This window comes from Chiloscyllium punctatum, chromosome 38 (genome assembly GCF_047496795.1).
Source record: "Chiloscyllium punctatum isolate Juve2018m chromosome 38, sChiPun1.3, whole genome shotgun sequence".
Lineage (NCBI taxonomy): Eukaryota > Metazoa > Chordata > Chondrichthyes > Orectolobiformes > Hemiscylliidae > Chiloscyllium > Chiloscyllium punctatum.
Genome location: NC_092776.1, coordinates 29,346,652 through 29,374,271, shown reverse-complemented (window position 1 = coordinate 29,374,271; position 27,620 = coordinate 29,346,652). Strand labels below are relative to the sequence as shown.

At 39.2% G+C, this 27,620-nt stretch overlaps 1 protein-coding gene across 2 annotated transcripts; it reads left to right on the top strand.

Moving 5' to 3' along the window:
- The first annotated feature begins 1,042 nt into the window (after positions 1-1,042).
- LOC140463489 (zinc finger protein Pegasus-like) lies at positions 1,043-25,850 on the top strand. Of its 2 annotated transcripts, none has more exons than XM_072557509.1 (4): positions 1,043-1,242; positions 13,215-13,383; positions 16,637-16,816; positions 18,449-25,850. In XM_072557509.1, the coding sequence occupies exons 2-4, from the start codon at positions 13,251-13,253 to the stop codon at positions 19,378-19,380; spliced, it is 1,245 nt and encodes a 414-aa protein (XP_072413610.1). In that variant the 5' UTR covers positions 1,043-1,242; positions 13,215-13,250; the 3' UTR covers positions 19,381-25,850. The 2 variants fall into 2 exon arrangements, with proteins under 2 accessions (XP_072413610.1, XP_072413611.1); XM_072557510.1 differs by lacking the exon at positions 1,043-1,242 and adding an exon at positions 7,735-8,420.
- Positions 25,851-27,620: the final 1,770 nt, after the last annotated feature.

The window sequence follows — 27,620 nt, the reverse complement described above, 5'->3', positions numbered from 1 at the left end:
AATGAGTGTCTTAGGATGAAAGTGCATTATTTTATCAGGTATACTTGTTGGAATTTCCATTAGAAATCCCGTGTCCACATTTCCTATTCTGTTTTTCTTGATATTATTACAATGCAATTGCATATTAAAACCACTGGATGGCTCTTTGGAATAAATCTTTCATTAGGTTTCCAGCTCTCGATTTTAAGGTTTCTCTTGTAATCAGTAACTTTCCTTATATTTAGCTATTACCTATATCTTTAAATTACAATGTTCGACTTTAGAAACAGGCTGCCTTATCTTGAAGATCTATTCTAATATTTGTACTCCATTTGTTTCTCTCATTCATTTCATGAACCCCAGTCTCGTGTTAGCATTCCTACCTCTGAATCTTCCTGGGTTCAAGTCCCACCTCTTCCAAAGCTATGTAGTATCATCTCTGAAACAGGTTGATTACAAAATACCCCAGAGTTTATGTCCAGTGCCTGGGCTAGAGGGAAGGGGTTTGACGCTAAATGTTACTTGGCTTTGAGAATAATTCTTAGAATGCCATCTTCAAGACCTTACTCCAAGTTGTCTTTTAGTTGCTGGAATGTCCTTAATTTTTAAAAATTTGTTCAAATCCTACGCACTTGTTTTCCAAAATGTTTTACACCGGCCCCAAGGAGACAATAGCACCTAAGGCTTTCTGCCAAAGGTGTAAAGTTGTCTTTACTCTCAACGAATCTTTTGCTCTCTTTGACAGTTAGACAACACGAATTGTGGGACTACAGATCATAGGTCTGGTTCTGTCGTCACACCAGAACCATATACAGTAGTAGTGTACTGATATAAAACCGATTGCACAGGGATCAGGTCCTTCGGTACTTCACCCTTCCTGGTGATATAAAGGTTCTCTCTGCTGTTTGATAAATGAGGATGTCAGTCATTGCCATGATTGCTGGCCCCCTGTTAGCGCTGTGGTTTCTAGGGTGACAGTTTCCGTGGGGACTCGTTAAGCTGTCGCACCGATTCCTCCCTCCCGAACCCTGACCCCCACCCCCCCCCCCCCGGCTTTTGTTCGGTTGCTCGCTTCAATCTTCCAGCAAGGATTCGGCAGAAAAAAAATAGAATTTAAATTAGAAATCCGTTAAATGAGCTCGCCGCCGCCGCTGTCGACGACAATGCCGTTGGTCGCGTGCAAAAGGTCGTCTCCCCTCCGCCAGCCCGATTGGGATGCTACTCTGGTGAAACGGCGTTTCCAGGGCAGACGTTAATTAGAGGGTAAGTGAACAAATACAGTGTTTAAAATGCTGGTAGGTAGGTCGGATGCAGCGTTAGTGTTCTTTTTAAGGGCGAAGATCTGTATATTATACATTTAGGGAGTCCAGGTCGATCGATTGACGCGACGACCTAACGCTCCCCGGATATGTCTGTCTCCAGCTCCTTGAATTATCTGACGTCTGTGTGTACTAACCCCCATCCCTTTCGGGAGACAGTTTTAATATCCCACATCCCCTCCCCCATTTCCAAATCCACAACACGGCCTGAGCGGCGCAGCCTAACCTGCTGATGGACTGTCCGTGATTGACATTGGGTTGGCTCAATGGGAACCGGCGGCCGCTGTGACTGACCAATCGGTTCGAGCAGGCCAGGCAGCGGTGCCGCCCCCTCCATCAGCAAGGTCCCTTGAGAAGTGAATGGGAACAAGGTGGGAGTGCATATCATCGACATATCAGGATGTCCAAATAAAACCAATTACAAATGGAATAGAAATTATAGAACATCTTGGAAACAAGAAGTTTATTCTTCAAAGGATAAGCTACCACTGATGATCACCTTGAGTTCAGGGTTACTTTCTTATAATGTTGAAACTATTATAGGACGACGTGATTCGCAATTGCCCTAATGAATAGTTTAGAATCACATGCCAGCCTTTGAGTACAATAGAGGTTCACTATGTTTGTGGTTTCAAGGGACTGTCTTATGAAAATTGATTAAATAGACTCACGTGTTTAAAAGGCGGGACGATCTCAATGAAGCATACAAAATTCCATAGGGACAAGACAGGGTAGGCGCTGATGGGATGTTTTCTCCTTTTGGGGTGCACTCTCAGAATAAGGGATTGGCCATTTTGGATTGAGACCAGAAGACACCTCTTCATTGAGTCTTGGATCTTTGGAAGTCTCCACGCCAGTGAACTGTGGATGCTGAGTCAGTGCTTATATTCAAAAGTAACCAATAGACTTATGAATATTGGGATGTCAAGCTCATGCAGGAAAGTGGAATTGTGGTGGAAGATTAGCCATGATCATGTTGAATGGCAGGGCAGGTTCAAGAGGCCAAAAGATCCATGTCTGTACCATTTCTTATCTTCTTACATCTTGTGTTTGGTTGCACTGTGGCTGCAAAGAAACATCTTAGCAAACAATACAGAATGAAATATTCCACTATACGTTAAAATATGTGGTATTTGTATGTATGCACACAGTATGAAATAAATGTAATACATACAGATTCTGCCCTTAACATCTCCCATCTGTGTGTTGAGCAGCAACACACAATATTTGTTTGCCACTATTTATCAACAGATTTTCCTCTAAACACATCTGTTACATGGGAATTTTTTGAACAGTGTAAAAAAGGGGAAATTATTGATAGAAGTGATTTGCATCAATAATTACTACTCGATGTTGTTCCCCCAAAGACATATGTTCCACTGTTGTTCCAGGCGAAGACAGGTTTGCTTTCCCACTGAAATCAAAGCTTTGCTTTCCCATTGAAATCAATGGCAATCACCACTTAAGTTCATTTTGACACTTCTGCCACTTGCACAAAAATGATGTGGTGTTCCCATGTATCTGTTGCTATTGTTCTTCTAGATTGAAATGTTCATTGGTTTGCGAGATGCTGTCTAGGGATCTTTGGATTTCTGTGGTGCATCTTATAGACAGTATACATAGCTGCTACTGTGGATCGGTGATGGAGGGAGTGGATGTACTACCAGTCAAGCAGGATGTTTTTTTCCTGGATGGTGTCATGCTTCTTGAGTGCTGTTGGAGCTACAGCCATCCAGGCAAGTGACTTGTGCCTTGTAGATAGTCAAAAGACACTGGGGAGTCAGGAGATGAGTTACTCACCACAGTATACCTAGCCTCTGAGCTACTCCTAGCTACTGTGTTTATGTGACGGGTCCAGTTGAGTTTCTGGCCAATAGTAACCCCAAATATTTTGATAGTCAAGGGACGGTGATTAAACTGTCTCTTATTGGAGATGATCACTGCTTGGCATTTGTGTGGCACAAATATTGCTTGCCATTTTTCAGCTACAGCCTATATATGGTCCAGATTTTGTTGCATTTGAACTTGGACTGGTTCAATACCTGAGGAGTCACAAATGGTATTGAACATTATGGAATTATCAGGAAGTGTCCCCATTTCTGACTTTATGAGGGAGGGAAGATCATTGATGAAGTTGGTTGGGCTGAGGACACGACTGAGGACCTGCAGAGATGTCCAGGAGCTGAGATGACTGAACTCCAACAATCACAAGCCTGGTATGACTCCAACCAGCAGAGAGTTTGCCCACGCATACCCATTGATTACAGTTCTGCTAGGCTCTATGATGCTGCACTCGGTCAAAGAGTTATGTAGCACGGAAATAGACCCTTCAGTCCAAATCACCCGCACCAACTGTATATCGTAAACTGATCTAGTCCCATTTACCATAATTTGGTCCACATCCCTCTCAATCTTTCCTATTCACTTACCCATCCAGATGCCCTCTAGGTTTGGACTCCTCTACCCTGTGAAAAATACCTTGACTATTCACCCTATTCATGCTCCTCATGATTTTGTAAACCTTCATAAGGTCACCCGTCAGCCTCTGATGCTCCAGGAGAAAATGCCTCAGCCTATTCCACTTTTCCCTATAGCTCAAACTCTCCAATCTTGGCAACATCCTTGTAAATATTTTCTGAACCCTCTCAAGTTTAATAATTCCTTTCCTGTAGCAGGGAGACCAGAACTGAATGCAGTATTGTAAAAGTGGCCTCACCAATGTCTTTTACAAGTGCACCTTGCAAAGGCTATGAGCCTTGACAACATTCCAGCAATAGTACTGAATTTGCCACTTCCCTAACCAATCCTGTACTCAGTGCACTGACTAATGAAGGCAAGTGTGCCAAATGCCTTCTTCACCACCCCGTCTACCTGTGACCCCATTTTCAAGGAACTATGCACCTTCACACCTCGGTCTCTTTGTTTGGCAACACTCCCCAGGACCCCACTATTGTATAAGCCTTACCAAACTGCAACACCTTACATTTATCAAAATTAAATGTCATCTGCTACTCCTCGGCTTATTTGCCCATCTGATCAAGGTCCTGTTGTACTCTGAGATTACTTTCTTCACTGTCCACTACGCCACCAATTTTGGTGACATCTGCAAACTTACTAACCATTACCTCCTATATTCACGTTCAAATCATTTATATAAATGATGAAAAGCAGTGGACCCAAATCCTTGCAGCACATCACTGGTCACAAGCCTGCAGTCAAAAATCAACCCTCTACTACTGTCCTTTGTCTCTCACCTTCAAGCCAATTTTGTATTAAAACTGGTACCCAAACTGGGTGTCGGTGAGCAGGTGATGCTTAATAGTACTGTTGATTACACTTTCCATCACTTCAGTAATGATTACAAGTAGACTGATGGGACGATAATTGGTTGGGCTGGATTTGTCCTGCTTTTTGTGTATGAAACATACTTGGGCAATTTTCCACATTACTGGGTAGATAGCAGTCTTGTAATTAAATTGGGAATCACTTGGTTAGGAAAACAGCAAGTTCTGTACTATTACTGGAATGTTGTCAGGCCCATGGCCTTTGCAGAATCCAGTGCCACCAACTGTTTCTTGATATCAAATGGGGTGAATTGAATTGGCTGAAGACTGGTATCTGTAATGCTGTGGACCACTAGAGGTCAAAATGGATCATCCACTTGGCACTTCTAGATGAAGATTGCTGCAAATACTTCAACCTTTGCACTTAAGGTTTTGCTCTTCTGTCATTGACTTTGGAGATATTTGTGGAACCTTATCCTCCAGTGAGTTGTTTATTTGTCCACCACCATTTATGACTGGATATAGCAGCACTGTAGAGCTTAGATCTGATTCATTGGTTGTAGGATTGCTTAACTCTGTGCATCACTTGCTGCTTGTGCTGTTTGGCATGCAGTAGTCCTGTTTGATAGCTTCACCTGGTTGGCATGTCATTTTCAGGTATGCCTAGTGCTGCTACTAGCATGCCCTCCTGCGCTGTCCATTGACTCATTGATGGTAATGGTTAAGTGGGGAATATGCTGTGCCATGAGGGTGCAGATTGCAGATTGTGTTGGAGTACAATTCTGCTGCTGTTGACGGTGCACAGCGCCTCATCAATGTCCAGTCTTGAGTTGCTAGATTTGTCTGAAGTTTGTCCCATTTAGCACAGTTAGTACCACACAGAATGCTGGAGGGTATTCTCAATGTGAAGACAACACTTTGTCTTGACAAAGACTATACAATGGTCACTCCTAGTGATGCATCTGCACCTGGCAGATTGGTATGGATGAGGTCAAAAATGTTTTTCTCTCTTGTTGGTTCGGAGTCAGTATTAAGGACTCTGAGGGCAATTCCTTCCCGACAGTATACCACTGAGCCAGTACCTCTGCAAGTCTGCCTTGCTGGTGGGACAGGACATATTCAGGGATGTTGATGGTAGCATCTGAGACATTAACGAGGTAAAAACAATGACTGCAGATGCTGGAAAGCAAATACTGGATTAGTGGTGCTGGAAGAGCACAGCAGTTCAGGCAGCATCCAACGAGCAGCGAAATCGACGTTTCGGGCAAAAGCCCTTCATCAGGAATAAAGGCAGTGAGCCTGAAGCATGGAGAGATAAGCTAGAGGAGGGTGGGGGTGGGGAGATGGTAGCATAGAATACAATGGGTCAGTGGGGGAGGAGATGAAGGTGATAGGTCAAGGAGGAGAGGGTGGAGTGGATAGGTAGAAAAGGAGATAGGCAGGTCGGACAAATCCGGACAAGTCAAGGAGACAGTGCTGAGCTGGAAGTTTGAAACTAGGATGAGGTGGGGGAAGGGGAAATGAGGAAGCTGTTGAAGTCCACATTGATGCCCTGGGGTTGAAGTGTTCCGAGGCGGAAGATGAGGCGTTCTTCCTCCAGGCGTCTGGTGGTGAGGGAGCGGCGGTGAAGGAGGCCCAGGACCTCCATGTCCTCGGCAGAATGGGAGGGGGAGTTGAAATGTTGAGCCACGGGGCGGTTTGGTTGATTGGTGCGGGTGTCTCGGAGATGTTCCCTAAAGCGCTCTGCTAGGAGGCGCCCAGTCTCCCCAATGTAGAGGAGACCACATCGGGAGCAACGGATACAATAAATGATATTAGTGGATGTGCAGGTAAAACTTTGGATGTGGAAGGCTTCTTTAGGGCCTTGGATAGAGATGAGGGAGGAGGTGTGGGCACAGGTTTTACAGTTCCTGCGGTGGCAGGGGAAAGTGCCAGAATGGGAGGGTGGGTCGTAGGGGGGTGTGGACCTGACCAGGCAGTCACGGAGGGAACGGTCTTTGCGGAAGGCGGAAAGGGGTGGGGAGGGAAATATATCCCTGGTGGTGGGGTCTTTTTGGAGGTGGCGGAAATGTTGGCGGATGATTTGGTTTATGCGAAGGTTTGTAGGGTGGAAGGTGAGCACCAGGGGTGTTCTGTCCCATTGTCTATTAGGTATGATTCCACAAGTATGAGTATGTCTGTCCGGTGCTTGACTAGTCTGTGAGACAGTTCTCCCAGTTTTGACAGTAGACCCCAGAAGTTAGTAAGGAAGACTTTGCAAGGTTGACAGGGCTGTTTGTGCTATTGTCTCTTCTGAAGCTTAGGTTGTTGCTGCATGGTCCAGCAGGTTTCATCTCATCCTTGAGACTTTGTAGAGATTGACAAAAATTGAGTGGCTTGCTAGGTCATTTCAGAGGGCAGTTGGGAGTCAACCACATTTCTGTGGGTCTGGTTACATGTAGCCAGACCCAGTGAGGATGGCAGATTTCCTTCCCTGAGCCAGATGGACTTTTTCCTGACAATTGACAATGGTTTCATGGACTTCAATAGAATTTTAATTCCCAATATGTTTTATTCCACCACCTGCCACAGCAGGATTCAAACCTGGGTCTCCAGAGCATGAGCTAAGTTTCTGAATTAATAGACTAGCAATAATACCACTAGGCCATCACCTTTCTTTGTTCCCTGGTTTTAGATTCACCAGCCAAGGCAAATATCTGCATACACCCTATTACACCCCTCATTAAGAATGTTTTGAGTTTCACCCTCATTCTTTGAAATTCTAGGGAGTATACTGTATATACTCAAGTAAATCCTGACTCCATGTAAAGGTCAAAGCACTATTCTTGGCCAAAAAATCTCGAATTTTCCATATATCTCGTGTAAAAGTCGACCCTAGTTCTTCACATAATTCATACCGACATTAGGCTTCGGATTTCTTAAGTTCATTATTGAGCAAACACTATAATTAGTATTCACTTTTTATACGGCTGTTCTGCTCTGCTCTAGAGCTCTGTTCTGCTAGCTGTCCCACTCTGTTCTGGAACTCTGTTCTGCTAACAGTTCCCGCTCAGTTTCAGAATTCTAGTCTGCCAGCTGTTCCCGCTTCATTCCGGGATTCCAGCTTGCTGGCCATTCCTGCTCTGTTCCAGGATTGTAGTCTCTGGCTGTTCCTGCTCCGCTCCAGGATTCCAGTTTGCTAGCCATTCCTGCTCCATTCTGTGATTCTAGTCTGCCAGCTATTCCCGTTCCATTCCGGGATTCCAGTCTGCCGGTCATCCTGCTCCATTCTGGATTCCATTCTGCCAGCCATCCTGCTCCGCTCCGGGACTCTGTTCTGCTGGCCGTTCCTGCTCTGTTCTGGGATTCCAGTCGCCCGCCGGCCGTCCTGCTGCACTCCAGGACTCTGGTCTGTTGGCCATCCCTCTCTGTTCTGCCAGCCATTCCACTCCTTTCCAGGACTCCAGTCTTCCGGCCGTACCACTCTGTTCCTGCATTCCAGTCTGCCAGCCGTCCAGCTCCGATCTGGGTTTCCAGTTTGCCGGCCATCTGGCACCGTTCTGGGATTCCAGTCTGCTGGCCATCCAGCTCCAGTCTGGGATTCCAGTCTGTCAGCCGTCCTGCTCCGGTCTTGGATTCTAGTCTGCTGGCCGTCCTTTTCCGGTCTGGGATTCCAGTCTGCCGGCTGTCCTGCTCTGGTCTGGGATTCCAGTCTGCCGGCCAACCTGCTCCAGTCTGGGATTCCAGTCTGCCGGCCAACCTGCTCCAGTCTGGGATTCCAGTCTGCCGGCCGTCCTGCTCTGGTGTGGGATTCCATTCTAGCCTTCAGCTGCACCGATGATGTCATTGTCGCTCCAAGGTTTATCACTAATTCATTTTATCTTCTATTTTCTTTATCCGATAATTACTGTAATTCATTTGTCTTTTTCTTTATTTGTTTCAAGATCAACTGGGCTTCTAATGATACAGTATGAATTTTGACGGGTATGAATTTCAGCCCCTCAAAAGTAGTATCCATCTAATAGTCGATGCCATAAATTTAACCTTAAAACATATTCAAAAAAATTCAACTCTTATGCATATATATGGTATATTGAATCTCTTCATTAAACAATCCTGCTATCCCAAGGATTAATCTGCTGACCCTTTGTAGCACTCCCTCTATGACAAGTATGTTCCTCCTTAGAGACCCAAACTGCACATGATACTTCCCAGGAAAACAATGTCCCCAGAACAGTAAAAACAAAATAGTATGAATGCTCATGGTCTGGTTTGAAGTAAAAATGTCCTAGAATATATACTCTAATTTAAGTTTGTGTGATGGAATACTTAAGTGAGACACAACAGAGTGTATGTAGTCCAAACTAACCTTTTGGATAAAGGTGACTACTACCTATTTACATAATAAATTGAGGGAGATAAATATCTAGAATGTTTCTATTATCATTACTATTAACTGTAACCTCAGTTGTACAGGACTAATGCCATAATGCTGAATGACATATGATGTACAATCATACATTGTAAGATTCAGTACAAATATATAATCAGACAGTGTAATTTCGCTGTTAATAACAAGTGTTTAAAGGGTTTGGGCTACTTCCTTGTATCACTAATTCATTGCACAGATTGCTGTTGAAACAGATAGTCTCTATCTGGCAATTTGTTTTTAAAACAGAGCCTATTCTTGATCTGTAGATAAGTTATAAATATCTTCTGATTCACTCTTGTTTCTGAACTAATAATTGAGACCGATTGCATCTCACTTAGGCTGTTGCAAATAATGTCTGTCTTCCTTTTGCGAGAAACAGCTTGACTACATAGATATTGGGAATGTGCTACACAGTGAATAACCACTTCTGTACAAGCACTATTCTCTTTTAGAGAAACTCAAGTATGGTGGCGTCTGTGAAGAGAAAACAGCATTAACCTTTAAGTCCAAGGGCATTGTTCGGAACTGATAGCATCTGGGAATAAAACTGGTATTTATCCTGATGATAAGGGTAGGGCAAGGGAAAAGGAAAAGGAGTGTTCTGACAGGTGGAGGCAGGGCCCAGAGAGAGAGAGAGAGAGAGAGAAAGAAAGGGATTATTGGTCGAAAGCTATGGAAGAAGAGAAACTAGATAGGTAATAATAAGCACTATGAATGAATGAAAGAAAATAAGTTAGTTATGCTGAAAGCATCCATTGTTCTTAATTTTATTCCCTTTTAGATGCATGTTTGCTTAGCTGTGTAGCAATTTTAAAGTGAACATGCAGTTCAGTAAGCATTGCAGCTTTAATGTCATCCAAAGGTGACCTCAGAACTTCAAATTGGCATCTGAGACTTGTAAACATTTCAGTCATGTTACACCAGGTATTACAGATGTGTGCACACATTGGGCAGCCACCAGATGTATCTAGAGCAGGCAGACTTTGGATTTTTTCATTAGACTTTAGTCAGCATCCCAAGCTATTTTGGGTCTCTACAGTGCAGCTACTATCCTCTATTAACCTCACAAACTGAACATGCATTCAGCAACTTGAAGGAAGACCCCTTCCATCAGTGCTATTTAAAGGGTACACCCATTTCTTACAAATTGAGTCCTGTTGTTTGGACTCTACAAATCTTCAATTCCACGTACAAGTCCGTGAAGTCATACAAATCTATAAGGAGTGAGGTGGCAGCAGCTGAGTGAGTTTTCACTGACTTCAAAACTTTTGAATAAATCAGTTGTCTCTATACATGTGCAAGGCAGAATTGCTCTGGAATGCAGCATGACATGGAGAATAACAAAGGCCATACAGAGCAGGGAAGGATAGAAGAGGAGAAGGATAGATGGACTTTAGCAAGAGGCTTTATGCACTCAGGATGACTGGGGAGTATTTCTCTTGCACCTTAGCAAGACAAGTATATGTGGGGCATCTGCGCTTCAGTAAGAATATTTTCACTGAAATCTAACCCGTTAAGGCCACAATTGCAGTATTTGAATATAACAAGGTCCACATTGCCAGTGGTTGTCAAGATGACAGTGACAGTACCGAAACCAGATACACAAAATTCAGTCACACCACCCTGTTCAAGCAACATATGTAAACCCTGGATCAGAACATCTAACTGGTGTGTGATGATCCACAACAAATACTCAGGTCAGTGCCAGATATACTGGCAGCATTGATGGTGGATCCCTCATGTGGCATTCTCCTATGTCAGTTGCATTTGAACATGACGGCAAACCAAAGTGTGGTCACTAGACAATAAGATCCTTCTGATGACCACATACTGAAGACTTTGGTAGTCACACTGCCACTTGTACTGTAGATAGAACAGAGCATTGGTGGAATGAAATGCTGAACAAAAATTGCCTGAACTGCTTTGGTGCAGTATTTGGCAGAATGTATGTCATGATCTGTCATAATTTGCTGCATGCTCCTCACCATAATGAAGGAATAGCCCTTTCCATCAATTATGTGATGAGGAGCAGTTTGTTTTCAAAAACTGAGTCTGATTCTAGGAAGCACAACAATAAGTTATATTTATAAAACAGTTTTAACATAATGTAACATCTCTATGCAGTAATAATCTAAACCAAAATTTGTCCCTAAATCACATACAAAAATCTTAGGGAAGATGATTAAGCGCTTGGTCAAAGAGAGAGGTTTTAACAAACAACTTAAAAACGGAAAGAGAGGCTTAGAAAAGGAATCTGTGATGCTTAGAAACTTAACAACTGACAAACTGACAAAAGTCAAAGGCGGCACGGTGGCTCGGTGGTTAGTACTGCAGTCTCGCAGCGCCAGGGACCCAGGTTCGATTCCAGCTATGTGGAGTTTGCACATTCTCCCTGTGTCTGTGTGGATTTCCTCTGGGTTCTCTGGTTTCCTCCCACAATCCAAAGATGTGCAGGTTAGGTGAACTGGCTATGCTAAATTGCCCATAGTGTTCAGGGATGTGTAGGTTAGGTGCATTAGTCATGGGGAAATGTAGAGTGGGTCTGGGTGGGTTACCTTTCGGAGGGTTGGTGTGGACTTAAGGGGCCGAAGGGCCTGTTTCCATACTGTATCAATTCTATGAAAAGTTAAGAGGAGCTTTGATATCTTGGAGGATGCTGCTGTCGAAAATGCTGATAGTCCACTGCTGCTGTTATATTTTGGGCACAGACCATCATGTGTTTTCTGAAAGCAGTACGTTGTCATCTGAGGCCAATGGAGATAAAGTGATACAACGAAAAAGTAAGACACAATTAATTTTGGATTGCAATAACAAATAATGTAGTTATAAAGGCCAAATGGACTCCACCTTAAAATAAGTATCTGATTTTGTACAGTCCTTGCCCTTTAGTACTACAAACATATCGTACTAAAATTTGCAACAGATAAAAATAAGATACACAGTATAAAGGAATAAATTAAGCTATCATGACAATTAGTCCTCAGAATAGTAGTAAAAATCACAAATACTAAGCTATGAGATGATTCATTCAATTACCTTCTATTCTCCTATTATATCATACATGACATGGTTACCACCCTTTTCAGAAATCCTGTACTTCTGAAAGAGTTAAACAGAACCTGCTGATATTACTAATCAATGAACCAGTGTGTTATACTCATCTGACTTCATTGGCTTTGGTTGTAGTCACTTGAATAAAAATATTATATCAAGAATTTACAACTACTTGTGCTAAAGTAAAGCTGTATCTGTATAAATCTATATGTCTCCTCAATGAAGAAGCAGCTCAAGCTCAATGTGTCTCAGCCAGGGATCTTTACAGATGATGTAACCAATTGTGAATTGAAAGCCAAAAGCTCCCTCAATATTTCAAAATTGTGCCATTGTAATGAAGTACTGCACCATCTACATGCACAAGATGCCCCTTTTCAGTATATCATGATGTATATTGTGCTACAGAAAACATGAGAAACAAAATTGCAGAATTCATGCAGCTTTCATAATGGAACACAACATCCCATACGTGTTGGGCAACATCAAAGGTACATGTAGATCAACACTTCAGGTCCTGTGAGGGATCTTGACTCCCTACAATTTTTATATAAACAAGCATGGATGTCACTGATAGCATCAGCCCAATGTTAGCATGATAAACATATCCCACCTTTATACTTATTGTTTCTCTTTTATCTTTATAACCTAGCAACATGAAGGAGATATAATTAATTTTTCTAATCAAACTACCATTCTATTCTTGCTGCATTTTTCTAGTTTTAATTCTGAGAAATTCAAACTGCTGAAACAGTAGAACCTTCTCAGATACCTATAAAAATAGCACCAGTTGCAAATCTAAATGACTGCTGTCAAGTTTGGTTTTGTTGATGTGATTCTGTGCTGTTATAAATGTGCTTTTGCAAAAGATTTGGGAGTTGGCATTTCAGTATCATTTCACAAAACTTTTAAGAAGCAGTTCTCTAAATTAAATATATGCTATTATGTAGCGTTAAGGGTTCCTACTGAGCAGTTAAAACTCCTCACTGTTCAGTCACAGCAACTTTGTTGTACTGCTCTGATGATTAAATGAAAGTATTTGATCACCTCATTTGAAATATTAATAGATAATAACATACTTTGACAAATGCCTATTGCTACAACATTCAAATTTTAATAAGTTTTGTTCTTCACAACTTCCTCATAAAGTTATATTTTCTTTTTTTCAAGGAAATAAACCAATTTTTTTTAAACATTTGAGAGATCATGGAGGAGAAGAGAGCTGCTTCTGTAGATTTTGTCAAGGATTTCCAGGAGTATCTCACTCAACAAACCCAACATGTGAACATGATATCTGGCTCTGTTGGTGTAGAGAAGGACCCAGAATCTCTACAAACTGGTAAGGACATTTTTGTCTGCAAAAATTATGTTTTGTGCACAGTGAATACTGGCATGCTACTCTGAGGCTAACTTGTCCGCTGTGGTTACTTAGATTCATAGAAAGAGGAAGTCCCGAATCAGGACTGACAAATTTAAATCGCCACTTGACCGAAATGTCTGTCTTGAGGGGCCGAAGCAAGGAGGGTTAATATTGGCTGAAAATGTTTTCTTTTCAATAAACTAAATGCTTTCTGAACAAAAATGTTGCAAACCAGCCAGTGATATACAATAGATTATAAATTGTATATTTAAAAATGTATCTGGTTATATGAAAATTTATTGTGAAAGCAGGCAAAAAATAATCTGAAGATTTCAATGCCATTGGTCAACGATCTTTTCAATAAATTTATTCGTTAACAACGTTGTTAATGGTTGTATTTTAATGTCAGAGGGTGGCATGTGAATGGAATGACTGTCAGAGGAAGCTGATACAATTGCAACATTTAAAATATATTGGATGGATATATGAATAGAAAGGGTTGTCATTGATCATTTCCAGCACTCTTTCCCTAGTGTGTTATTCCCCAGTTTGACCCCTCTCTTTCCTGCTATCATTCCATACACCTGTTTCTCAACTCTGGCCAATTCATTCTCCTACATTGCATTTTTCTTTAGCTTCTTGCAGTTGTTTTTCTAATTTATTAAGAAATCCTAGCAGACAAACTTCAAAATCTTTATTCAACTAGTTCATGTAGTGTATTTAATGTATACCTGCTGTAGCTGTTGTTGTCATCCTTCCTCATGTTAGTAGTTGAGCTTTTAACAAAAACAACTCCAGGTGAATTCTGAAGCCAAATCATTATGTCGTTGTGTGTTGTTAACAGTTTGAAAAGGTGATTCTTCTCTTAGGTTAAATAGACAAAAGTTTCTCCATTTGAATCTGTTATTTCAAAGTATTAAAAGATGCCTCTTTGAGGAAGATATGGAAAAGATGAATTTGAGGGCAATGCAAACTATCCTGGGATGCAGGAAAAGGGCAACAATAGATCAAAGTGTTATAGATGAAGTGGACGATCGTAGAATAAGTGGTGGTTAAGTTGTGGAGGGATGGAAAGATAAAGGGCCAGGGAATAAATTGTATATGAAAATGTGATCATGGATAATTGTGAGTCAAGGGAAGAAAGGGAAGGTTTGGGAAAGAAAGTTACAAGAGCCTCATTTTTCCTGTAATTATTTAAAGGCTTTTGATGCATTATCCCACTACACCACTCCATGCCACCCACTTCCAGAAAGGAACAAGAAATTAAAGTGAGAAACAAAAAGTGTTAAGGAGAAAGAAACAGAAGTGAAAAGTATAGACAAGGAGACAACCAACAATGAAAACAAAATAGATCTTGGTAAAAGATAGGTTCTGTTTTATTATATAGACTACCATAGGAGATTTGATATATAGGTGATATGTTTTGTTGGCAGCTGCTGTCTAAACTAATTTTATATTATTAGCCTTACCTCAATAGAGTCATAGAGATGTACAACATGGAAACAGACCATTCGTTCCAACCTGTCCATACCAACCAGATATCCCACGTGCCAGTACCCAGTCGATAACCCTCCAAACCCCTTCCTATTCATATACCCATCCAGATACCTTTTAAATGTTGCAATCGTACTAGCCTCCAGCACTTCCTCTGGCAGCTCATTCCATACATGTACCACCCTCTGGGCGAGAAAGTTGCCCCTCCGGTCTCTTTTATCTTTCCCCTCTCACCCTAAACCTATGCCCTCTAGTTCTGGACTCCCCCACCCCATGGAAGGTACTTTGTCTATTTATTCTATTCATGCTCTTCACTCCTAAGCCTCCGACTCTCCAGGGAAAACAGACCCAGCCTATTCAACCTCTCCCAATAGCTCAAATCCTTCAACCGTGGCAACATCCTTGTATATCTTTTCTGAACCTTTTCAAGTTTCACAACATCCTTCCGATAGGAAGGAAACCAGTTGTGCACGCAATATTCCAAAAGTTGCCTAACCAATGTCCTGTACAGCCGCAACATGATCTCCCAACTCCTGTACTCAATACTCTGACCAATAAAGGAAACATACCAAATGCCTTCTTCATTATCCTATCTACCTGCGACTCCACTTTCAAGGAGCTATGAACCTGCACTCCAAGGTCTCTTTGTTCAGCAACACTCCCTAGGACCTTACCATTAATGGTATCAGTCCAGCTAAGATTTGCTTTCCCAAAATGCAGCATCTCACATTTATCTCTGCCACTTCTCAGCCCATTGATCCATCTGATCAAGATCACGTTGTAATCTTGAGGTAACCTTCTTCGCTGTCCACTACACCCCCAAATAATTATATTAGTCCCTCTGTATTATATCATGAACTTAAACCCCATTCCAGAATTAAGCCCATTAATCAGTACTAATCCAATATTGAGGAAGTGCTGCTGGGTCATTGGTGCCATCTTTCAGATGAAATATTAAACTAAAGGCTCATCTGTTCCTTCAGATGTCCATAAATTTTCTACCACACTATTTAAGAGCAGAACAGTTCCCTGGCTATCATGGTAATCTAGCCACCATTTCATTCCTCAAATAAGTTCACTAAGACAAATTAATTTCTGTTGGACTTTGCTGCACACAAATTGACTTAGTTTTCTCTACATTATAACGATTACCATACTGTGAGTACTTAATTAGCTGAATTACTTTAGGATGTCCAGAGGTCAAGGAAGTTACTATATAAATTCAAGCTCCTTCGTAAAGGGAAATCTTTTCATTAGAAATAAAAACTCTATATATTTTATCATCTGTGGTTCTTGTGTTGTAATGGGATTTTACTCATTTCAGCTGTTATCTGTTTGTGTTAGCTGAATGCATATTGCAATGCCTGAGAATGTAAGACTTAGTCAGAAAACATTCAATAAAAATGAAATTTGACTTTAGCACCTGTAAATCATTGATTTACATATTCATATTTATTACAAAATAGTAGATCTTTTACTGTCAACAAGAATTACCACAGAAAATCAATGAATATTTGCAGAAATACAAAGCAACATTTCAGAAATGTCTTTCATGCAGTAGTTTTTTTCTCTTAACATTTGCTATAAATGTAGAAAATGATCACAGAACTTTTTTATGAACGACAATATATTTATGTCACCTGTATTGTAAAATGATTTTCTTCTCTAATAGCTGTCTGTACTTCAGATTGCAGAGAATTTTTAATTCTTCCTATTTTTCTGGGATTTATTACTGCAGGATCAGAAAATGATCAAAATGGAATGCATCACGCTTCAGTTGAAGTTTCATTGGATGATGGCTCTGGGCTTATGGCTGATGGGCTTGAAAGAACATATGATGGAAAACTAAAGTGCCGATACTGCAACTATGCTAGTAAAGGGACCGCACGTCTGATGGAGCATATCAGAATGCACACAGGTAACAACTGTACATTGACTTCTACGTGATCTAAAATAGAAGTTATTATCAGATGTTTATTTTTATTCTAACTACCTAAAGGAGCAGTACTGTACAATAAGGTGAAAACATATTAATTTAATAAACATGCTCATTTGTATAAAATCCAAATTTCTGGAATGTCAATTGAAAATGAGGTAAACAACCTTTTGATTCATTTTGATGATTAGGTTGGTAGAGAGATGGTAGGTTGTATGATAGAGGACAAGCTCTTCTCTTGACAAATGTTGTTGTTTTAATGAAGAGAGTAATTTATACAAAATTATTAAATTCTAACTGAGACCAAACTGGGGTATTTAGATAGCATTTAGCGTCCAGGTTGATATTAAGTTTGTGGTATTGATTATGAGTGTGACGTGTAAAACTATTTCTTGACATAAATTGACTTAAATGGAGTCTCACCATCAAAGTCCCCTTAAAATACAGTTAATTTTTATTTTCTGCCATGTCGTATTGGATTACTTTGGTTAAAGTTGTGTTGCTAACTTCATTGTTGGAAGTAGTTTATGATCATTTGTTGTTTGGTATTGTAAGGCAGTTAATTTGACATTTGCTGATACATTAATTAACTCAGTTTAGATCAATTAATGTTCCTGTTGTTTTATGGTATTAGTATTGATTCAGTTTCTCCACACGGTTAGGTTCTGTCACTTAGGAACATAGACTTCTTGCAGGATTTCCCCAGCAACTATTGTTCTCCCTTTTTAAATACCAATTTTCTCAGAACAAATAAGCTAAAGGATGTTAAATTTGATCACAATTCTTTGTAACAGTTTGATTTTTTTTAAAAGGAGTACCGATGGTGAGTCTCCCCAGTTTAAAGTGAAAAGGGCCTCGACTAACGAAAAAGCAGGTAAGGATCAATGTATTCAGTAACCATCTGGTTAAGCCTACGATAGCATAGTACAGTACTGCTCCTCTAAGTAGGATATATAATGCTGTAAAATCAGCATATAACGGCTACAGTTCTTTCTTATAATTATGTTTGAGGTTTTTTTTGTAATTAGAGAATGGCACCCATAATATATAATGTGTTATGATGTGGCAATGCAGGAACTGCTGTCACTTCTGATTTTCAAAATGCATCCTGTAAGAGGCAAGTTATTTTCTGTTGATTTTTTCAATTGGAAACATATTTCATCTTCAACGTTTTTAATGAGATTTCATTCAAAAACAGATGGCAGATAACCAAGTAGCTAAGAAGTTGAGATAATTTCAAGTTACCTCATCATATTTCATGTTAGCTAAAATTCCAGCCCTTAATGTGATAGTGAGTAGGGTGCAAACATCCAACTGACATACATCTATCAGCTATGTTGGTGGAGTTTCATCAGTTTGTAATTGACCCACTACAGGAAATAATCCACAAATCTGAACTGCCTCACCATGAGCAAAGAAAAACAAAACTGTCCAGATTTCTTAAATGGCAACTATGTTGACAACCAGATGGGATTGTTGACAATGATCTTAAGAGTTCCACCACTCTGTTGCACTCCTAGCTAAAGGAAAAGCTACTTGATGGAGGAAAAATGAGAAAAATGCGAAAAGGGAGAGAAAATGGCAAGGTTTGCTGATCTATTCTTTCTGATACAGGTGAGAAGCCCCACAGATGTCACCTATGCCCGTTTGCTTCAGCGTATGAGCGGCACCTCGAAGCGCACATGCGCTCACACACAGGTGAAAAACCATACAAATGTGAGCTTTGCTCTTTCTGCTGCAGTGATCGAAGTAACCTGTCCCATCACCGTAGACGTAGGCACAAACTTCTTCCCTTGAAAGGTGCTAGGACCTGCCTGACCAATAAGAAAATGTTGGGCATTTTGCAGAAAAAAACTAACAACTCCCTGAGTTATGGGACAAGACTTCTGATTAATCTAAGTCCTTCTTCCATGATGATACCGAAGCCAGATTACCTCAATGACTTTTCTCATGATATGTCAGCTAACTCCTATGAGGGTTTACAAAAAGTACAGTCTGTTGGGATCTCAAGGGACACGCAAGATATTATGGTGGATAATCCATTAAACCAGCTTTCTACCTTAGCAGGCCAATTGTCCAGCATTCCACCTGAAAACCAAGCTCCAGCATCTCCTGAGGTGGTAGCCTGCAGGGATGAAAAACCATATGTGATTTCACAGTCTACAGCTCCAGTCGTTTCCACGGTAGCTTCCAGTGTGGCCCAAAGCTCATCTCCTATCAGTCCAGATGCATGTCCCATGCAAAATCAGCGGAACTTCAGTCCTGTGGCTGGCCCCAGTAGTGAGCATAGTGCTCATACAAGTACACCCAGCGTGACGAACAGCCAGCCTAGCACCCCTGCTCCTGCACTTCAGGTCCAGGATCCCCAACTTCTGCATCATTGCCAACACTGTGACATGTATTTTGCAGACAATATCCTTTACACTATTCATATGGGGTGCCATGGTTACAAGAACCCATTCCAATGTAACATATGTGGATGTAAATGTAGAGACAAATATGACTTTGCTTGTCATTTTGCTCGGGGTCAACATAAGCAGAATTAACATTACAGCACCTAATTAAGAGCTGGTATTCAATTTCAATACATATTAGACTAATGTTGCTTCATATTGAGAATATTAAATATGTAATAAGAGGGAATGATTTACTTGCCTCACTTTTTTTTCCTTTTGTGGATACTTTAAAATGCTTTTTAAATCTTTTGAAGTAGTTATGATCTAGAATTAGACCACTTCAAAGCATATTGGTTTGCAGCACAATTTGATATATCTCCTACAGTGTAAATTCAGCAATAGCATCATTTCTTATCTCCATGAAGACTTCAGTGATCTGAGTGAACCATGGCTTATACTTGAATATCAAGTGCTGATCTTGACAAGTATCTGTCACTAGTGAGAGAAGAACATTATTGCAGAAATAACAGAAAAGCTGTCAACTTCAATTACTGCCCCAATATTTTTTGATATTCTACAGTATGTTAAATAGCATTTAGCTGTATAAATTATATTATTTGAATGCATTTTTGTACATTAAACTTCCTTTCTGCATTAAAAAATACTGAGACAAAAAGTTTTATGTTTTGACATGAACAACAAAAGGTTTATCAAGAAATTAATAAATAAATTCTTTGTCAAATGTATGAAAATAGCCCACTAGATCTGGTAAGCATTCACATTTTATTATTCAACAGTTAACAGCTTTCCATTGTAGAGTCGAATTTATCTGCTTCAAGTCTGTCAAACTAAGTAGTTGTCCCTTAAAATCTTCAGACATGTCTCTATGCCAATTCTGAGGATCAAAGAAACATTTCTGCATCAAAGGTACAAAAATGTAAAATGCTTTGGTAATGGTTTGCATTTCCAAAATTACTAAATCTGTCTAGCTCTAATTACTATATCTATATTTAAAAACGATCTTTATTTTACAAGTGGGCAGTGTAAGTGGATGATGTGACAACAGCAAAACAGTTCATATTGTGGTCTATGTTAGGACAATTCTCATCTTTTTACTTAAATACAGAGGCATGAACTCAAAAAAGTTATCCAATAATAATCTTTATTTATTGGATCAATATAAAGTCAACACATTTAGTACTGATGAAATAGAGACCTTAAACAATTTTGTTATTTTAATGAACTAAACTCTTTTGACTTCTTACAGCAGAATTATTTATTGAGTTCGATGATTTCTTGATATGTTCCACTTTTTAATCACTTCCAGTATGTGAGATCATGAGCCTTTGAGCCATCATATAGACAAATCCCCCTTCTCACTTATGTGCATCAGCTCAATCTGCTTATTGATCTCTGGGCATTTCACATGCTTTAAGAGTTAAGCTAGAATTTGGATCAGACCTTTCTTATCTTGTGCATTTCTCATACTCCAGAATTTGCTTGTCCCTGAATTATAGCTACCTTCATAGATATGTTGGCACTTAATTTTCTCTCTCAGGATTCTAATTCTAGCTTTTAACTTCCAGCACTGAATGTCCTTTGTTACTACTGATACTATTTTATTTTGTTTGCAACTTTTCATAGCCTGTATCTTTTACACTACAGAAAATTGGATTTATATAGAAGGGCTTCCACTTAACAACCATAACTTTGAAGAAAGTTGCAGAAATTTTGGGAATATGGTATAAAATGTAACTACCTTGTTTTCAGTGACTTGCGCAGCTTTTACACCAAAATTATGGCAGATATGCTGGAGAACCATCCTTAAATTTTACTCCTTGATTTTCAAACATTTTTTTGTGGATCTTACAAGTTGAGTTTTGCTTGAAGTTTAGTTCAGGAATTTTACCCTCCATGATACATTGTAACCATTAGATTTAATGATTTCTTTTGAATATCAAGATCGATTAGAACTATTGAATTTTAGGTAGCAAATTAGATTGCTTTATGTTAGCACTTCATGCAAAATACATATTCTAAACCTGAGTTCAATGTATAATCTTCAAACATACTCCTTTACAGTTAGGTTTTGGAATACTTAAAGCACTTTTTAACAAAATAATGTTGGAATACACTGTAGATGTACAGTTTTCCCTCCAAGCTAATATCCATAATATAAATAATCTGCTGTGGTAACTAGCGGCATTACAAATTCCACAAAAATATGGATACGCTAATCTGTTGTTGGATTAAAGTTCAGCTTTTGGAGTCAAATAAATGCAAGGCACTTCACTTGTGTGTACCTGACATTTGTGGCTGTTCGTGTTCTGGGAATACTGAGACCTTGCACTGAGATCCGGTAGGAATTATCTCGTTGCTTGCAAAGGAAGTATAAAGTGAATTCTCAACATTTGCAAAAGTGTAGAAATGAAAATGCAAATACATCTCCATTGTAACACACACAAGAGACTGTATTAAGAAAGTTTCTATTACAGCTCAATTAGTCAACATTATTTTTTACAGCGTCTGTCCGTCACAAACCACACCAATCGTTAGGTGGCAATGGTGCATCATTGATTTAGATTATAAATGATAGATTGTTTTTTAACTGACTCCATTAAATATGCTTTTCACCAAAACAAATAAAAGTTACACACCTTTTGTGCCTTCAAGATTGAAAACTGATTAGATTTAACAATGATTTGGAGATGCCGGTGTTGGACTGGGGTGTACAAAGTTAAAAATCACATAACACCAGGTTATAGGCCAACAGATTTAATTGGAAGCACACTAGCTTTCAGAGCGACGCTCCTTAATCAGGTGATTGTGGAGTGCTCGATCGTAACACAATTTATAGCTAACACCTTTGTTAACAGCTAACCCGAGAATGCAACTTTTAAAAAAAAGGGTTTTGTGATTTACACATTAAAGAAGTGAAACTATCACTGTATTCTAACAGATGAAAGGCTTAACAGACAATCAATTTTCCAATGTAGAATTTCAGTTACATCACACTGCTAATTTTTGCTATAAATTCTATGTTACGATCGAGCACTCCACAGTCACCTGATGAAGGAGCGTCGCTCCGAAAGCTAGTGTGCTTCCAATTAAACCTGTTGGACTATAACCTGGTGTTGTGTGATTTTTAACTTTGGATTTAACAAGGTTTTTTTTATTTCTGATTACTTGTTTTAAATATATTTGGTTAGCATTTAGTACAAAAAAGCTGTGTCTTGTTTGGCAAAACAATCATCTTTCTCATGTCATTTTGGAAGTGGTGATTATGTAAAGATAAAATTATATTGTCTGCTGAATTCTCCTTTTTATTGATTCTAAATTGATATTGACGAAAGTTGGATTGTAGTGGTCAGTGAGGAAGAAGTGTCATTTGTTTTATGTTCAGCAAGTCCATGTTTTTCTGATCTGCATTACTGGCTATTGGTACAGAATTTAAATAAGCATAAGTTTTAGCCTTAATTTCTGATTAAATTCTAAATTAATAACCAGCAGTGCCTAACAAATAAATATATCGAAGATCCAAAAATGTCATTTTCAGGGTTCAGTATACATATTAAGTCAGAATATAATAGGTACAGCATGGTTTAAATGAAGTTATGTCAAGTAACTGCATATGTTGTTATAATGCATTTACACAGTAGATGAATCTAATTCATTTTAGATATGAAGTTTTCATGATGGAATATTGGATTCTTTTTAAGTAGAGACACTGACTTTACAAGGTGATTGCAACTATGTGTCACTTTGCCTCAGTGAATAAGCTCACCTCTTGGTCAGAATGTTGCACATTAAACAAGTGCCAGGAGTGGAATGCATAACTTATGTATCTCGGTACTGAAGGTCTATGTAATTGTTGGAGATGCAGACCTTTAGATGAGATGTTCGACATCTCTCCATTCCCTGAGAACAAATATCAAATGGCACTAATTGGACAGGGAGTTCTTCCAAGTGTGTGAACCAAAATGATTTTAACTAGTCATTTATTTCATTGCTAATGCAAGTATTACTTCACTGAACTGTGTTCCAATCGTTAATTTAAGTTCTTTACTAACATTGGATGGAACACTGATAGTAAAGTATGTGTGCAAACAGACTGTGAGTTAACAAAATGGAACCTTTGGAAAGCTTTGTCTCACTGTCTGTCCTCAACTACAGAGGTTTTCCCATCAAAAAGCTATTCGTTTTAATTGAAGCATTCATGCCTATACAAGTCATTGAAATTCTATTTTTTTTTAATATGAAGAGTTTTGAGAGACAAAACATTATTGAAGTAAAAGGTCTTTTTATGCCGCTGAGAACCATGCCTTGAAATAGCCAACTCTTTTTAGGCCTCTATATAAGTTATATAAACAAACATATTATGTATCAATCGAGAACAACTGATATCCAGTAGAGCTGATTTATCGTTTTTTTTAACTTGTACCCTTCTTGCACTTAGCAGGACAAAAGCAATTCTATTTAGTTTGAAAATTCAGTTCATCCTTTTTTTCAGGGTAAGGTGTTTTAATAAACAGGAAAACGTATAGCAGCTTATCCAAACTGTTCCTAAGATATTAATGTTTCTTTTTCCAAATTTCCAAAGTCCTCTTGATACCTCAATCCAATGATGATAGCAACATATGAACCTATGTAGCACACGTTAATTGTAAGATTGTCATAGCTGATCTGGATGAAACCTAATTCATTGTTCACATACATGGTTCAAAAGAGGTGCCTCTTACAATTAAAGTCAGATTATCTGACAGATTTTAGAGAAAAACAAAGTGTAGTTAGGTGAATTTTAGAATCCCTAGAATAATTCAGGCTGAGATTAGTCAAACACTCACTTGCATTTTATAGCTCCTTTTAACATCATGAACTTACCCATCATTCTTAGACAAAATGTGACACAAAAAACAAAGGGTTTTGGGAAGAAGTCCATTTTAAGGAGCATTTTGATGGAAACCAGAAAGACACAGGTTTATGGAGGGAATTCCAGAGCTTAGGGCCTAGACAACTAAATGCAGCCAGTGGAGAGATGAAGGAAACAGAGGGTTTACTAAAGGCCAACAGTGACAAGACATGTTGAAAATTTACAATATTTGAGGAGGTTACAAAGTCGGAGGGTACAAAGCCACAGTGAGAGTTGAATATACAGATGAGCATTTTATTTTTACTGCAGCTGAATAGGAGCACAGGGCAGATAGATGAACAGGATTTAGTGAGAGTTAGGATATGGATAATAGAGCTTTGGATCAGTTGAATTTTATGGAGGGTTTGACTAAGCTCGAATTTTCAAAAGAATCATTCTTAGTCTGTTTGCTATTTATATTAATAGACTTGAGACAATCATATTGCCAACAAAGCCACTGATATCAATTTTTTTTTGCAGAATGTACACCAATAAAGTCCTGGAATATCTAGCATTTTAGGCTATTAAAAATGGAATTTGGTTCAGTCATCATAAAAATAGGCCTAATTACAAATGGACAAAATTATATTTATAAAGTCATAGAGATGTACAGCACGGAAACAGACCCTTCGGTTCAACTTGTCCATGCTGACCAGATATCCTAAATTAATCTTAACACCTGTAAAATTCTGGAATGCCATTCAGTAAATCACATTTTTACTAGTTCAGTTACTTGAAAAAAATACAATTATCCCATGTGTCAAAACTAAATTTCTGTTTTATAATTTTAAATATTAATGTTTAGTTACGTATAAAATCTTCGATAATAGCAGTTTAACTGGATCTTAATTGTAATAATTTTTTTCTCTTCCTTAAAATCATCCTCTAGTGTTTCTGACCAAATGAAAAGCAGTATCCTCTAGAAATTCTGAGCTGAGTCCAGCATTCCATCATTGATTTGTTGTATATAATTATATACGGAAATGTCTATTAATATGATGGCACACACCACTGAGATAGCACTTTATTAAGTAGAACATTAAGGAATTTACTAAATGGGTGGTGGAGGTGGTTGGGCTTTTGGCTTGATTATTCCAAGCCTTTGTGATTAATAATGCTTTGTCTAATTAAGTTTTTTTAAGTCCAAGTTCATTTTGTATGCTGTAAAGTGAGAGTTTTGTTACATATTAGTAACTAATGTAAAGTGTTTATTTTTTGTTTGCATTGTGTTGTCTTTCAGCAATGCATTTGTATATATGTATACACATTAATGTGCATATAATTCAATACACATTTAAATTTAGGTGCTGTAAAATTGTGAATAAATTGTTAATGTGACTGTTAAATAGCCATTTAATTTATCTAATGCTAACATTGGTACAAGTGCTTGATAGAAAAATACTAACAGTGTTTAAACTAGCTACAGTGTTTGTACTTCAAAAATTATAAAAGTGAAGTTCCTTGATATTTCATGTGAGATTATCTAAACTACATGCCCCTACAAGTTGCAGTGGCAAAATGCACTGTACTGTGATATGAGCAGTTTAAACATTGTTTCCTGTTTTTGAGTTTGATTGTGTAAAATAAAGCAGAGCTGGCAAATTTGGTTGTTTTTGAGTTGCATTTTGTATAATACATTGCTTTAAATACAGGAGTATGAAGTGTAACTGAAGGTGTTGGTTGCTCTTTGTACAATAAAAGTAAAAGTTTACATTTTCTTAAAAGTTGTTTTTTTTTTGTTTTCCCACACATTTATACAAATACTTTTCTAATGTTATAGTGGATAAAATGGAGGAACCATCTTTGGATCACATTTTAATAAGCTACTCCCACGTAGCCAAACATGAAGGTACTTATATTATGGGAAGAAATTTCTGAGAGAAATAACATATGAAGTAGGATCCAAGTACAAATCTGAGTAGGATGGTGGTGAGTACTGCTGTCTTACAGTGCTGAGGACCCAGGTTCGATTCCAGCCTCAGCCATTTTCCAGTCCTCTGGCATCCTCCCTGACTCCAGTGATTCCTGAAAGATCACCCCAGTGCCCCTCCAATATCCTCAGTCATCTCTTTCAGAACTCTAGGTGTTATCCATCCGGTCTGGGTGATTTATCCACCTTCAGAACTTTCAGCTTCCCAGCACCTTCTTCTTAGTGATGGCCACTACACTCAGCTGTGCCCCCACCCCCCTTGAAGTTCTGGTATGCTGCTGGTGTCTTACATTGTGAAAACTGATGCGATGTGCCTCTTCACATCCTCTGCCATTTCTTTGTTCCCCATCACTACTACTCCAGTTCCATTTTCCAGTGGTCACTCTCACCTCTCTCTTACTTTTTAGATATTTAAAAAATAATCTTGCAATCTTCTTTTATATTGTTAAAAATCACACAACAGCAGGTTATAGTCCCAACAGGTTTATTTGGAATCACGAGCTTTTGGAGCGCTGCTCCTTCATCAGGTGGTTGTGGAGTAAATCTTTTAAAATACCAACAACTTTCTCTTATTTCATATTTTCCCTCTCATTACTTTTTTCTTTTGCTTTATGCTGTCCCTTAGTATGGTACTTCTTCCTTGGGATGAATTTCTGCTGTGCCTTCCTAGTTCACCTCAGAAACTCCTTTGCTATGCTCCCCTTCAAGTTAACTCTGGCTGGCTTCTCCCTCATGTCTTTGCAATTACTTTTACTCAAAAGTAAAACCGTTACACCTGACTTCAGCTTCTCCCTTCAAACCACAGGGTGAATTCTATTAAGATTATGGTCACTGCCTCCTTGGGGTTCCTTCACCTTATGCTTCCTAACATAGTCTTCCTTCTTACAACATCCAGAATTGCCTATTCCATAGTGGAGTCGAAAGTGTGGTGCTGGAAAAGCACAGCCAGTCAGGCAGCATCCAAGGAGCAGGAGAATCAATGTTTTGGGCATGAGCCCTTCATCAGGAATCTCTACCTTGAGCTGCTCCCAAAAACATTATCTTGTGGACATGCCACAAACTCATTTTCTTGAGATCTGCTATCAACCAGATTTTCCCATTCCACCTGTATATTTGAACTTCCCCTATGATTATTCTAATGTCATTCTTATCCATGATTTTTTTCTTACCCACATCCTGACTACTGTTAGAAGGCCTGTACACAACTCCCATTAGGATAATTTTTGCTTTGCAATTCTTCAACTCTGCCCACACAAATTCTGCACCTTCTGACTTTATATCATTTCTTGGTATTGATTTAATTTCATTTCTTTGGAGGGGGAAGGGGGCTGAGAGATAAATGTGGGGGTTTGGGATGGTGATAGGTGGATGCAGATAGGTGATTGTGATAGGTCCGTGGGAGGTTGGAGGAGATAGGTGGGAAGGAAGATGGACAGGTATGTCAGGTCAAGAGAGTGGTGCTGAACTGGAGGGCTGGATCTAGGATGAGGTTGAGGGTGGGGTGATTTGGAAACTGATAAAGTCAATGTTGATGCTGTGTGGTTGTAGGGT

Coding starts and splice junctions, on each gene's coding strand:
- LOC140463489 (XM_072557509.1), top strand. CDS start 13,251: ATGGAGGAGAAGAGAGCTGCTTCTGTAGATTTTGTCAAGGATTTCCAG. Junction 13,384..16,636: donor CCCAGAATCTCTACAAACTG/GTAAGGACATTT, acceptor TTATTACTGCAG/GATCAGAAAATGATCAAAAT. Junction 16,817..18,448: donor GCATATCAGAATGCACACAG/GTAACAACTGTA, acceptor TTTCTGATACAG/GTGAGAAGCCCCACAGATGT.